Source organism: Anarrhichthys ocellatus, unplaced genomic scaffold, assembly GCF_004355925.1.
Source record: "Anarrhichthys ocellatus isolate YVR2014 unplaced genomic scaffold, GSC_Weel_1.0 scaffold2, whole genome shotgun sequence".
Taxonomy (NCBI): domain Eukaryota; kingdom Metazoa; phylum Chordata; class Actinopteri; order Perciformes; family Anarhichadidae; genus Anarrhichthys; species Anarrhichthys ocellatus.
The window spans coordinates 8,288,739-8,303,561 of NW_022280032.1; the positions used below are offsets into that span (position 1 = coordinate 8,288,739).

At 42.0% G+C, this 14,823-nt stretch overlaps 1 protein-coding gene across 2 annotated transcripts in view; it reads left to right on the forward strand.

Annotated features, from left to right (window-relative positions):
• rfx7b (regulatory factor X7b) overlaps positions 1 to 12,721 on the forward strand; it is a 13,285-nt gene extending 564 nt beyond the window's left edge. Inside the window, exons 2-10 of one of the 2 annotated variants that reach the window (XM_031866721.1) lie at positions 2,029 to 2,062; positions 4,096 to 4,181; positions 4,530 to 4,616; positions 4,707 to 4,829; positions 4,919 to 5,035; positions 5,383 to 5,467; positions 5,553 to 5,760; positions 6,166 to 6,461; positions 6,558 to 12,721. In XM_031866721.1, coding sequence (XP_031722581.1) covers positions 2,029 to 2,062; positions 4,096 to 4,181; positions 4,530 to 4,616; positions 4,707 to 4,829; positions 4,919 to 5,035; positions 5,383 to 5,467; positions 5,553 to 5,760; positions 6,166 to 6,461; positions 6,558 to 9,878 — 4,357 coding nt within the window. In that variant the 3' untranslated portion in view covers positions 9,879 to 12,721. The remainder of the gene's footprint in view (positions 1 to 2,028; positions 2,063 to 4,095; positions 4,182 to 4,529; positions 4,617 to 4,706; positions 4,830 to 4,918; positions 5,036 to 5,382; positions 5,468 to 5,552; positions 5,761 to 6,165; positions 6,462 to 6,557) is intronic. The other variant, XM_031866728.1, reaches the window with a different exon arrangement.
• The last annotated feature ends 2,102 nt before the right edge of the window (positions 12,722 to 14,823 follow it).

Genomic DNA, 14,823 nt, shown 5'->3' on the forward strand with positions numbered 1-14,823 from the left:
GTGTGTGTGTGTGTGTGTGTGTGTGTGTGTGTGTGTGTGTGTGTGTGCTGCACAAATGCGGCTGAAAAAACAAGTGCTCTCCGTGCAAACCGGAGACATTTAACGGAAATGCAATAACGGCGAGGAAAGCTGTGCTGCCTGCTACCTGTTCGTGCACCGATAAGACGGTAACGTCTGGTTATTTACACGGTAGTAGCTGTAATCATTAGCATCGAGGCACAGGAGGCCATGTGATAGATGATACTAAACCCACCAGTGGTGCTGATGACAGGTGTCAAACCAGACCGCTGCACAGAGAGACGCTCTCACTGATTTAATGCTGCTAATAACAACACCAGGTTTAGTATTGGTTTAGTTTCTACGGTGGCCTTTGGAAACGATTAAAGCAAAAATATGTCCTGTTTGTTTTCATCATTGTGAGTAAAATCAACTAAATAACTTTGACATGTTATTATCTATATCCGCTCAGATGTTTGGAAGGAATTCAAACCCCACTCACACTTTTCACACTTTATGTATTTAAACTGGGTTAAATGTACTTTCACAATAACCCTCAATGACGAGTGAAAACAGGTTTTTAGAGGCTTTTTTTCTGCAGATTCATTTGACTTTTTTAAAAAGTGAAATTGCTCATTTACCGAAGTACTCAGAGGCTCTGCTATGCATCCATTGGTGCAGCCGCTTTGATGTGTCTGAAATCTCCATTATCACCTATATGGTGCAGTATATTTACGTCCACACCATATTATTTACTCCAAATTCTGAATTTGAAATGTATAAAATATAAAGGTCTAAAAAACATGACAGGCTTTTTCTTTTTGCAGAAGACATTTCCCCACATCACAATAGTAAAAACACAGGTGTAGATGATAACAACAATGGTGGCTGAATGCCATTTAGCTGCTTCAGTTTCAGGGTCCTGGTATTGTGTGGCACACTCTCACGGCTTACTAGGACACCTAAATAGAATAGAGCCATTGTCGATGTTTGAATTAACTCCTGGGCTTTTACTACCATGACAAGTTGTAACGTGTGATGTGGAACAAACGAGCAGTGTCCTTGGCATGGATCCCACAAAGCAATTCACTGCATTTCACAGATGCTGTGGTGCGACACTACACCTGCCAATGATGACGCAAAATGATGCTAATTCATAAATGTCACAAATCTCCATTTACTTACTCTACAATAAACTAGTGAGGGTCCATTGGGAGTAGTGACACGGCATAGAACTTGATTGGCTAATTAAAATGATTGGGGATGATTTAAAAAGGCACACACGTGTGTGTGTGTGTGTGTGTGTGTGTGTGTGTGTGTGTGTGTGTGTGGTTTCACAACTGGTCAACAGGGTTGTGGTCAGGGAGGAAACAAAGCAGCCATTGGAGAACAGGTAGAGGGTACCGCTGGTACAACAAGCTGGAGCAGACAGCCAGGCCGACACTGGAGTGGCTTTGGGACAAGTCTCTTAATGTCCTCGAATGACCTGAAGCCCAAAAAACATCTGTTGAGAGACCTGGAGACGGCAGTTCACACACTCCGGTTCCAACCTGAGCCTCAAAGCGGCAACTTCTGCCCAAGTTGATTCTGAATTCCAACGCAAATAATAGAGAAAAATATGCAAAACATTCTGAAATATATTTTCACAGATTTAATATTGTTTATTTAAACACAATAAAGTGTGCAAAAAACAATTGAACAAAAAACAATCTGAATACTTTCCAAAGCCGTCACTGATGCAGCACATTGTATTAACACATGTGATTGTGTCTCTTAATTTAGTATGTTTAAAAAAAATATATATATATATTATGAAAACTACAGTAATAAATGAAAAATTCTAAATATCAATACATTGCCTGACTCAACTGCTCACGTCTAGTTTCTTCTACTTTATACCACAAAGAAAACAGGTCAGCAGGGAATGAAAACAAAGTTGAAATAAAGTGGAAATCCTGCACGTGTCAATGTTCTATTAATCCAAGTCCTATTTATTCACAACGCTGACTTTTGCTCTCTTTCATATTGCAGCAAATCTGTACAATCAAAAGTGGACAGCATATTGGTGAGTATTCACAACAGAGCTGTACAAACCAAGTCTGTGTTGTTGCCTTATTATCAGAGTCACATGCAACAGTTGCTTCATGTGAACAGATGTGCAGCTTATCTTTAGTTGAGAAATAATTTATAGTTTCATGCTTAGGTGTCCTCTTTTATATAACTTATTTATATAACTTATTATGCTTGACTGTTGTTTGTATTGGCCTGTAAATACACATAGATCTTTAGTACTCCGCCACATGTGTATGTGTAAAATATTTATATCTCACACACGGATGGTGTCTAAATATCAGAAGCAGCATATTCTACAATAATATGTGCATCGAATGTTTAGGTAAGGGGACAAAATAGTAATAATTAGCGTTGGGTGAAATTTATGAATCTTCTATCACCATAAATTTTACCTTATATCAAGATGTCTATAATAATATAATACATTTTACCAAAATCTTATTGAAAAACTGTTTTTTGGCTTATCCAGGGAACTAGGTAACTGACGAAGCAGAATATTGTGGATGAAAAAGCATGGGAACATTTCAAACCACATTAAGTGGTAAAATATTATGTCCTTGGAGACAGGGATTTAAATGTCGGGTCTGTTTATATGGCTGTAAAATGAACATATACCTCATGTATAATCATATTTTCTTCCTATGGACCCTGCTTTATAAAACAGATCGCTCAAATCAAGCAATCTGATTGACGTCCTAACGAAAGTCTTAACGTACTTAAAGAGGAGGTTTGACAATGTTGCCCAGAATATGAAAGCAAGCAGGAATGCACACACCGCTCCCTCTGCAGCACCACAATGAAGAAACTATCCAGAAAGTGATCGGACATGCAACATGTAAAAAAATAAAAAATAAATTAAATAAAACCGCGTTCCATAGAAACCACCTCTGAACGTGCTGGCAGCCGAGGAGCGCCTATTTTATTGTGAACTTTATTGTTTATTAAACAATGATTTATTATTGTTAATCAAACGTCTGAGTTTTAGTTTATTTAGTTTTCAACTTATACAACTCAAATGCACCCATAAAAAACAATAAAATCAATGATTAGTCATTATTTTTGGAAAAGTGACAAACAAAAGCAAATTTATATTTTCCGAAAAGGTGTCGACTTAACCCACAGCTTATTACACCGACCTTTGTTTGTGTGTATACACCATATACACAGGACAGTGTTCATACCTCGGTTTTTATTTTTGATAATCATTTTATTTTTAAATATTATCTACACACTTTCATTTCAATTTCACAAATTAACTTATTTGACTGTGAAACATCTTTGCTTTGCTTTTGTTCTCATCTTTGTTTTTTTAAACATGCAAATGTTTGTTCATAATAATAATGTAATTTGGATACCGACTGGAAGCATCTTATTTTGTACTTTATACATTAAATAACCGTTTTAAAAGTCCACCAAATTTGTAAATTTGAGAGCATGTGAGTTTATAAATAACACGTTTCCTACGTTTTCTGTATAGTTTCTGTTGTCGGGTGTAAAACTCATCCGAGAAAATCCAACATTTTGGCAACATTTTACAGAATGTTGCCAAAAGATCCCACCGTGGCATCTATATGCAGAGGAGGACCGATTCGTTCACTCTGCTTGTAGCAATGGAGTGTAGTAAATAGCCTTTTCATTCACTGCTCATTGGCTGACGGCTCTCATCTCATTCATTCAAGTATTGGTTCCCCTAGCAACAAAGAGGCAAATAGAAAAGATGAGTCCACTCTGAGGAGCCAATTGAAAAGCAGTCGGGATGGAATGGACATTAAGGAGGTTGTGAGCAACTGTCTCACCTGTGTAGCGTTTACAAATTGGCGCTAAATTCAGATTTGTTTTGCAAACGTATATCTATTTGTTCAGGTGTGAAAACCATCAGGCCTGAAATATGATTCACAATCGTTTGATCGATGTCTTCGTTCTCTATTCCACATTCCTCTCATGAGGATTACATTTAGAGCTTCTGGTTTTAGTTTTATAGAAATAATATTCTTTCCTTTTTGTGATCATTTTATTTTTTTACAGCAAGATGTTGAGAAGTTTACAGACATCGAAAAACTCTACCTCTACCTGAAGTTGCCTTCTGGTCCCAGCAGTGGCAATGATAAAAGGTATGTCACACACACACACACACACACCCACACACACTTCGATCAAGTTCTCCCACTCTGCTCTTTGGCATTTCTTTTGTCTCACACACACACATGGCTGCTTTGACGTGGCTCTCATTACATTATTGGCACTGTTGTTTCATTGCTTGTCAAAAATTATCCACAGAAGGTTTAGGCTGCTTGCTCATAAAAAGTTGAATTTCAAGTTTTTGACATTTTTGTTCACTGAGTTTTTTAAAAATATAAAATGTATCATTCATTTTTCAGCTGTATGATTGATTATCAGTATGAAGCAAACCACTGATCTGTGTAGATTCTTGCTATACCTAGCTGTCTGTGTGTCATTTGTTTCCCCATATCTATTCATCACCCCAACCCCCCAATTCAACCCATTTGGACTGAGAATGAGAGGGGGTCCTCCACTCCTGGATTATGGTATTAAAGTTTCTGTATTAACAAGAAATGATGCGTAAAAATCGAGGACACTGCCTCACCACATTTATTTTGCTTCGGCACTAATTTCAGTGATCAGAGTTCCATGTCGTCAAGCCGCACTCAACAGATGTATGCGTTCAACTGGATACGGAATCACCTAGAAGAGCACCCAGAGACTTCCCTCCCAAAGCAAGAGGTGTATGATGAATACAAGTGAGTGTAACTGAAACAGAGAGGGGCGTGACAACAGCATGTACTTTTAGTATCCATACTTTCTTATGGATGATGCTCTTCTCTTGCAGGAGCTATTGTGACAATCTCGGCTACAATCCACTGAGTGCAGCAGACTTCGGAAAGATCATGAAGAATGTCTTTCCTAACATGAAGGCACGTCGACTGGGCATGAGGGGCAAATCCAAATATCCTTTAATTCTGATGAACCCGTCGACAAAGTCTTCCTCTGCTTTCATGCATCTGCGCTTCACTTTATTCTGCTTATATAGTCTTCAAATTGTGAGCAAGTTAGTTGATGCTGTTTGTTGATTGCAGACGTGTAGTACTGCCACTTGAAGAGGCAGGTCATGTCTTTCTTCTAGCAACGAGTGCAACAAGTGTTACGTTCGACATTGCTGTAATAAGCTACACATCGACTAAATTGATGGCATGTGCTGTGAATGGATTCTAAAAACTCAAGAAAAGAAAATCACATTATTGGCAAATCACATTGCATGCAAATTATGTTTCAGACTCCTTAACTCCTTCTCACATACTGTTATAGCGGGTTAAGGAAGAAAGCTTTTGTTCACATGCCGTCCTTACCCAACCTTGATCTGCAGAAATCTGGTGATGGGGTAAGTCAACTTAAAATAACAGTAAATATCTAGCTAGACATGTGAAACTGTCTGACGCTCGTCCACCTGCTGCTCTCTACTGTAGTGTGAGCTGATGGAGTCGACTGGCCAGTCCCCGAGCGCTGAAGATGAAATGAGATCTGCAGCCTGTGGACTGGTGTGTGAGTGGGCCCAAAAGGTCCTGAGTCGTCAGTTTGACCACGTGGAGGACCTGGCCCGCTTCCTGCTCAATAGCCACTACATTGGTACTAAGTCCATGGCTGCACTCACTGTTATGACCGGAACACCCACAGGTAAAGAAAGCGGTCCTCTCATCTGCTGGTGCTGTGATTTTACTGTTGTGTTGTTGGGTAACACGCAACAAAAGTAATCCTGGTCGCTCATGAGCAACATAACAGAGCATCGGCCATTGTAAATAAATATGACGTAATAAAACGATGTAATCCGTCAAATCACACTTAAGGATATTCTCTTATAAATTATAAAATTCAGAGTTTATTGGTTTATTAGTCTACTGGTTTATTAAAAAACATTTAAAAAATTGTATGGTTGGTTTGATGTTCAGTTCCAGATTTATATAGGCTATTTATTTAGGTAGTATTACTATGACTTAGATGTTTAGTTCAACGGTTTGCTCTCACTTACACTGTGTCCTTACTAATCATAATTCTTCGCTTTTCATTTTCTTCTCCTGACAGGAATGAAGACGCCAACTCCAGCGTCTGCGTTTGTGCCAACAGCTGAGGCAAACTCTTTCCAGCCGCAAGTGAAGACCCTGCCTTCTCCCTCTGTCGATGCGAAGCAGCAACTGCAGCGCAAGATCCAGAAGAAGCAGCAGGAGCAGAAGCTCCACTCACCCCTGCCCAGTGAGGCCCAGGTCAAGAGAACGGAGGCCAGTACTCCCGGCCCCACCATCCCCTGTGGCAGCCCTGCTCTGCTCTCCCCTCAGCCCACCATAGGCATCGTGGTAGCAGCTGTCCCCAGCCCAGTCACGGTATGAAGCTGAATTTGTCCCCTCCAATTATGCTCAGATACGTTATAAACAAATGTGCCTAAATGTAGTTTTATATTCTCACATTTCTTCTCCCAGGTACAGCGGGGCAGGCAGTTGATGACCTCACCCAGCCCTGTGGGGACTTCAGAAGGGAAAGTGTTGCCTGTGAACTTCCAGGTGGTCACTCAGTCTCTGAAACAGTCGCCCAAACATCCTCAGAATATCTCAGCCAGTCCTGTGAGTGACCGGCTGGCACGACATGGTACACGGTACGCACAAATTCTGCCCAAGCCCTCTGCCACCAGTGCCATCACGCTGCGCTCACCCCCCACCCTGCTCATCACCAACAGCCCCATTAAAACTGTGATGCCAACTCCCCACGTCAGCTCAGTTAACGTGGTGAAGATGACGGCCATTGCTCTGGCTCCCAGCAGCAGCAGCACAACCGTGCGTCCTGCCTCGGCGGGTGTGAATACCATAGCTGCGCTGGACGATTCACAGCATCCACACGGTTTCAGCTCATTTGCCCCTCAGTCTTCTGCAATCAGACCCAGTGCCCTAATCTCCACCTCAATCTTCTCCACTGACTTCAAAGTGGTGTCTGAAGCCGGAAATGACAATAACCCCACCCATGGCACAGAGAGAACTGCTGTTGGGGCAAAAGAGGAGAGAATGGCTAAGTTCAGGGCTGCCAGTGAGCCAAGCTTCCTGATTAAGTGTTCACCTGGACCTGACAAATGGTCAAGGGTAAAAACTGACCCCACATCCCCTCCCACCTCGGTAGCTGTAGCTGGGACTCAGGACAGCAATAGCATTAACTGCCATGGCAGTACTTTGTACTTGACTGTTGATAATCAGAACTCCAATGGCAACACTCTTACCCCAACATCGAGAGATCCCTGCCTAGATGTCAAGAGCCCGAGAAAGCGCACAGGCCCAGGTGGCGAGTCCCATGTCATTCCTGTGAAGAGGGTGTTTATTTCCCAGCAGCCACTGGCTTTAATTGACAATTCCAAACCTGGAGTCAGTGCTGCATTGAAGAGGATCCCCAGACCGGGAACCCCAGCCAGGCCAGAGAGTGCTCCCTGCAAAGTGACTGTGAGACACACCTCCATAGGGCCCACACAGATCTTTGCACTCTCTGACTCGCCCATCACACACAATGAGGGCTCCCAGACTGTTGTCAAACCCCTGGCCTTGCTGATGAAACGCGAAAACCATTCTCTCTGCACTGATACAACAGCAGCTGGAAACAACACGCCGGATCAGGCGTTGCTAAGGCAGATCACCAGGGACCCTCTCACCATACCAGCCAACTCAGGAGCACACGAAGCCTCTGTGATGAGAGACTTAAAGAGCACAATATGGGAGGAAGGACAGCTTGATGAGCTTCGGAAGCAGGCGTTTGCGCAGCAGATACCAGCAGAACACAAACAAGCCCCTTCTGACCAACTTTCCATTATAGCTCAACCCCCCGAGGCCTCGGGCCAGCTCAGCCTCGCGCAGGAGATGGTTGACTTTGCAGGTTCTCAGCCCAACATGGACTACTTCCCGTTCAACGACGATGACATGACCCAGGACAGCATTGTAGAGGAGCTAGTGCAAATGGAGGAGCAGATGAAGCTGAAGGGTCTGTTTGGTAGCTGTGTGGATGTGTCTATACAAGGCCAGTCAGCCAGCAGTCAAGGCTCTATCCTAAATGCTCACCAGGCCGGCAGTACTTTCTTCCACTCTGCCCACAGTAGCACCACTCCTGTCCAAACTCCCACTCCAACGCCGACTCCAACTCCGACACCCACTCCCACCTCTGAAATGACGCTTGGGCACAGCATGACGAGAGAGAGCCCCTGTTCCCGCATGGCTCCCATCACCCCTGTGGATGGAGCCATGGGTCGCCACACCCCCATCAGCACACCACTGTCCAACTGCAGCAGCAGCGTCCCCCCAAGTCCGGTGGAGTGCAGGAACCCTTTTGCGTTCACTCCTATCAACTCAAGCATCACAGGGTATCACGATGCCAGTATTGTCTCCAGCAGCCCTGTTAAGCCCATGCAAAGGCCAATGGCAACGCACCCTGACAAGGCCAAGCTGGAGTGGATCAACAGCCGCTACAACAGCAACTCTGCAGGTCCTTTGCCCAACCACAGCATTGGCATTCTGCCTAGCTACCAAGACCTGGTAGATGACCAGTTTCGTAAGCCACATGCCTTTGCAATTCCAGGCCAGTCATTTCAAGCTCAGTCGAGACAGGATGCTGCTCACTTTGGCCGTTTGACCCCCATATCCCCGGTGCAGCAACAGCAGCAGCAGCAACAGCTGGTAACAGGTGTAACTACTCCCACTAAACAGGAGAGTTTTGCTGTGCCTGCACCGTTGGACAACAAGGCATCAATCTCATCTGCGTCCAGCACTTTCCGTTGCCGTAGCGTCAGTCCTGCAGTGCGCCAGAGAAACTTCAGTGGCAACACCAACCCTAAAACCACCACCAATACCACCAATACCACCACCACCACCCGAGCTGTGGTTTCACCCTTTAACTCCCCCATCACCTCTGAGGTGCTCAGCATCCTGTCCAACAGTCAGACGGTCGGCTCTGTGCACAGCATGGTTCAGCGTAGCCAATCTGTGCCCCTGACCATCATGATGCAGAGTGAGATGCTGCCTGTGCAGGGTCAGAGTAACGCCTCCAAAATCACCAATGTTCTTCTCAGCAAGATGGAAGCCGACGGGGACGATTCTGTCCGTGGCCTGGGCATAAACAACCTCCCCTCTAACTACACGGCTCGTATGAACCTCACGCAGATCCTGGAGACCACTCCTGACTTCGGTGGAGGAACCGCTCACCAGACTCAGCTGCCTCATAGCTCCAGCCCTGCTGCCTTTGAGCTCCAGCAGCATGGCTACCTCACCACTGGCAGTGGAGAACAGGTGGGTTTCTCCACCGGGGACAGCCAAGCACAAGCGGGTCCTGGTGACCAAGACCAGCAGCAGCTCCGTAAGAATCCTGTGCAGTCACAACCACAGCTCCTCCTCCAGAGCACACAGCAGCCGGAGGCAGAGGACGAGCAACAACAGCTGGATTTCAACAACACCGTCAAGGACCTGTTGGGGGATGATGGCCTCAACCCCAGTTCCCAGTTGGTGGGTCAGGTAGCTTCTGAGCTCAACGCTGTGGCGTCCGACTTTTCCAACGACATGAGACTGACCTCAGATCTGTCCAGTAGCATCACTGACCTTAACACGTTGGACACCAACCTGCTGTTTGATCCTAATCAACAGCAGGAACAATATGAAGACTCAACACTGGAAGAACTGAAGAACGACCCGCTTTTTCAGCAAATATGCAGTGATACTGTGAACTCTTTTGACTGGCTAGAAAGCAAAGACCAGCCTACTACAGTAGAGATGCTGGGCTAAAGTCATCTTTTACTCTGTATGATTTCTGTTCTCTGTTGTTTGTTTGGTGCGTATGTAGTTTATCCGTTTTTAAACTATAGTTTGTTGGGATTTGTCTGGACTTTGCCATTCGTTCTGTTAAAAGTGCCAAGCTTACCAGAAAATCACTCCTACTGACGTTTAGTTACTTCTCTCCTTTTTCATTTGTCACCCAGAGATTCAGTACTGAACCACTTTCCTCCCTCATCTGAAATTAGAAATGTAAGCATTTCAAGTAAAAAGTGTGAGTACTTGGTGGCAGCATGCACTTACAAAGTGCATGTTTGTATGGTATGACCATTAAGAGAAACATAATCTTCCTTGTTATAACCAATCAATAATGCAATATTTGTATTCGACGGACACTTAATGAAAGAAAGAGACGGACAGGAAATTTGGCACAAAAGACCAAAAAAAGAAAAATTCAGTGTGTGCGGCTCAAGTTCAACCAAATGGAGACAATATTGGGATTGTAGTATATGCACATAATAGTTGTAGTACATTTGCCTGCCATATCTGAATATTAAAAAAGGGTAGCATCTTATGCTGCCAGGTGCTGAATTTAAGACATAATCTTTATACTTTATCATATACCAAATCAGTGGAAAACTGATTCACATCTGAGCATTGTCCAAGAGTGAAATTTTCTCAAAGCCTATACTTCTTGTACTGTTTAATATCTTATAAAGGGAGTCGATGAATCGGGAGGGAGAAGATGGGAATTCAGGCCACTTTGTGGACTATACATCGAAAGGAATCAACAGCTGGTTGCCTTATTCCCAAAGTCCAAGGCCTTACGCCATCTGTAGAGAGACTGTATATAGTATAATGCTAAGACTCTTCAGAACCATCCAGAGCTTCATCATATCAAGGCAGCTGTTACTCTGATGCTTTCAGTACTATTTCTTATTGTTTTTGTTTTGCAGTGTTACAATATAGATGCGGATTGTATAGGCTAAAAACTACACTGTGTGTGCCCTTATCAGTAATGGATTTAGAGGAATTTGATATGCTGTCCATAAAACATGGCAGGCACACTTTTAAGTCATGAGATTTTAGTTTGGCATGATATACTCCCAGCTTGGATAAGAATATCAATGGTATGGAGAAGGCTTAGTTACATAGAGAGCTAGAGGCTGACATTTATGTTTTGATGTCATCTTGGGATCAAGAGGAAATGAAATTATGTTTGTGGAAAATCCAGCCTTATTTCCATACCAAAGATGATCTGTTTAAATAACATAAGAGATTATTACACATACACAGTCCTAGTAGACATTAACGGCAACAAAAAAAAAAGGGCGACCTCGGAGATATAAAAGAGTTTTATTGCATTTCAAGAGAAGAGTTGAGTTGCGTAAATCTTATGTACAGTATGTAAATTTGTGAAAACGGTCACTGTCCTATGTTTTATAGGTAACCATGGACCTGAGAGCATGTTGAAACCATCACTGCTAGCCAGGTAGGCTCTGTGATACAGTAGGATGCTTGCTTGAGTTTTTGGCTATTGTCAATGTTGTATAAGTCATGTTTAAGCTCCATCTGTACATAGGATAGATACATAGAGATTTGATGTATCAAGACACTATATTATGGCCATTATTCTAGCTAAGTATGTGCCATTCAAAAGAGAAAAAAAAGCTTAACAGATCTATAGTCGGCAAGATACTGTATGTTGTGTGTTACATTTCTGGCTCAGTGTGTCGTAAAAGTAATGCCGTCTGGTCTCGCTTGCTGATTTTCTTTTACTTTTTTTCTATTCAAAGGTAATAGGTCTCTGCAGTTGCAGAAGTGATGTGTGCTTTGAGCAGGATCAATAGCATGGTATATTGAGAAAAAAAAAAGTTGTGATACTGTTAGCTGGTTGCAAACATCTCTGTGACAGACATTGTGCTCGAAGCCTTTCAGCAGACACTGGAAAAAAAAAAATGACTCATGTTTCAACAAACTTTGGAGGTTCACATTATTGCACTAAATTTTTATGACACATTGCTTTGCCACACCTTTATGGACAAATGTAATGATGGATGCCCACAAAAAAAAAAAAAGAAAAAACATTTTTTTATGACAAGATGAGTAGGGAAATTAACTGTCAGAAAATGACTAATTGTCTTGTAGCAAAATGTGCATTAATCTCAGTGAGATACACATTTCTTACTCATTCTCATACACGAGAATATAAAGCATTGAGGGGGAAAAAAGTTCAACAACCTTTTAAATCCTATATGCTCATTATGTTGATAAATGATTGTACGCACGCATGTGTGATGACTTCTGTCGTACTTTGTATTCTTGGTAACCACTGTCTTCTGTGATTTGGGCAGGTTCTGTTAACCAGACTGGCAGTGCTAGTTTCATAAGTTTGATTACTTTTGTTGTGTACCGTTTACTAAGTTAATGTTGTTCTATATGTTATGTTCATGATGACTGTTTTCTGTTGATTTTACATGTTCTTATTTTCCAAAACGCATTTGTGAAGAAATTTAACATTTTCTCGTAATCTTTTCTTAAACAATAAGGCACTGATATTTGAATTTGAATGAAGGAAATGCACCTCTTCATGAGTACAGGAGCTCCATCAAGCAGTGACTCTGATTCTTTACCTTTGACTGACCCAGAACCAACTCCGTTTGACTATCTTGTCCATTTCTACCAGTAGAAAAAAAAAAAAAAAAACCTCCTCCGTGGTGTTGTCTGGTGTACTGCTTAATGTACAGTAGCTTGTTAATATTGCAATCGCGTTGTTTCTTTTTTCAATGGAAAGTACTCACTGGTGAGATTTTTAAAGTGGTTTTAAAAGCCAATAAACTTTTTTAAAGAATCTTCTTGTGTGTTTGTGTGCTAATGATTTTGTGTTTTACTGTAGTGAATAAAAAGATGCTTCAAAGCATTAGAGAAAGTAACCTCACAGGACTTGATGTAGATTACAAACAATCAGAATTAATAGTTGAAGTGGTTGTTAGCTAAACAATTATTATATTATGTGTACTGTTAAAATGTCATCGGGTAATGACAAGATTATAGGAAAGAAATCTACGATCCGTCTCCAATTCAAACTTTGCAAGACAAAAACACAGTTTTGATTGGAGAGATGCCGGCTCATGACATGACGCTGTTGATTTTTCCAAACATGCTAATGCTGGGTGTTAATTTGCTTTTGGTCAAACACCACACACTTTTACTATCTTAGTAATCAAATCTATGCAAACATTTCCATCACCCTCTTGGCTTGAGGTTAGAGGTCTTCAGCTCTTCAAATGACCTCTTGGGTCAGCGGGGGGGTGGCCTCTCCTAGCGACTCGCTCCAGCCAATCGGAGCTCAATTCGTTGGTCCTCTGCTCTGCTTTCCCAGGGCCTCATGATATTCATGACATGTTAATGACCTGAACCCTATTGATCATGGCCAAACAACCGAACCTTTAGCCATGTGGAGCCCAGCGGCAACCTCCACCGCACAACATTTGGCAACGTGAGTCGACAGATTTCCTGTTTGTATACAACATGCCAATGACAGGAGAATGTAAAGCTTACAGATAGAGTGAGGCAGCAACACATGTTTAGTTTATTATATTTGCCATCATCAGTGAGGCTTAAAACATCTTCTGTGTGCAGAGAAACAAAATATTAGCTCTTTTTTTAATCTATGCCTACTAATGCATTTCAATAATATGTCTGAACACAAAAAGCACACTTTATATCAGTGAATTAGTTGATAATCATCGACGACTAATTAACAATGTGTGTTTCCTAAAAAAGAGATGGTACTTTAAATACATACTGAATCATAAAGTAACTTGAAAATATAAACCATTGAGTAAACACATTACAGGATGCTATTAATCTAACCTTTGATTTGCTGTGTCGAATTATGACCAAGGCTTGGGATGATTAAATCAATAGGTGTAATAAATACATAATTACACTCCGCTCTCCTCATTTGATTGGATATTGAAGTGTGGGGGTGCATGTTTATGCCAGTTATTCCTTAAAATCATTACACAACAATTCATAGACATTGTTGAGAATACGAATGATATAACGTCTATTTGAATTATATAATATCTGTTGGAGGGCACAGCACAGTTCCCATCCTGAATGTGATGACTGCATTTACCTGTATCAATGGAGGGGTGTTTTGCTGATGCAGCATGGCTGATCTCACAGCTGGAGCCCATTGTATTGCTAGTGAATGAGGGCTGGGAGACGGGAGGGTCATTGTCAAAAGGCACGGTCGCTGGATCAATATCTGAATTCATTAGGCGGCTGACTTGCAGCCATCAATATCTCCTCGTAATTACCAGGTTTTGTAGTAGAAGCAGATGCTGTTCAGGGTGACCTTATTACCAGTGGCCATTTGTAACTGATAAGTCACTATGTTCACCTTGTTTTGGTGTCTAAAATATATGATGCACAGAAAAGAAGATCTCACAAGGCTAAGTTGCTAAATGGGAAATCAGTATAGTTGATTCCTGATCAGTTTGTAGTTTGAAATGTACTGTATAGTGATGTAGTCTATGGACCTAACTAGAGCTTGACATGTAAATGCAACAACTCAAGATAAGTCCAGTCAATTCTAAAGCCTACCGTTCCTAGTCTTTAGACCCTCCTCTTGAATAAGGAAAACTCCACTAAAAACCTGTATAACGGGGGAAATGTATAAACGTAAGGGACAGAACATCAGCAGAGGAAGGATTCAGAACAGACAGATATGCAATAAATGTCTTATATACAAAGCAGAAGCGATGTAACGACCTGGAGAAAGATAATGACAATATTATCAATAAAGTATGAGCATGTGAAAAATATGGACAGATTATAGAAGAGGCAAAACTCAAGAATACCAACGGGACAAACTATACATTCATGCGTATCTGCCAAAGTGCAGAGTAATGTCTGTCAAATAACCAAATGTCAATATAGATACATA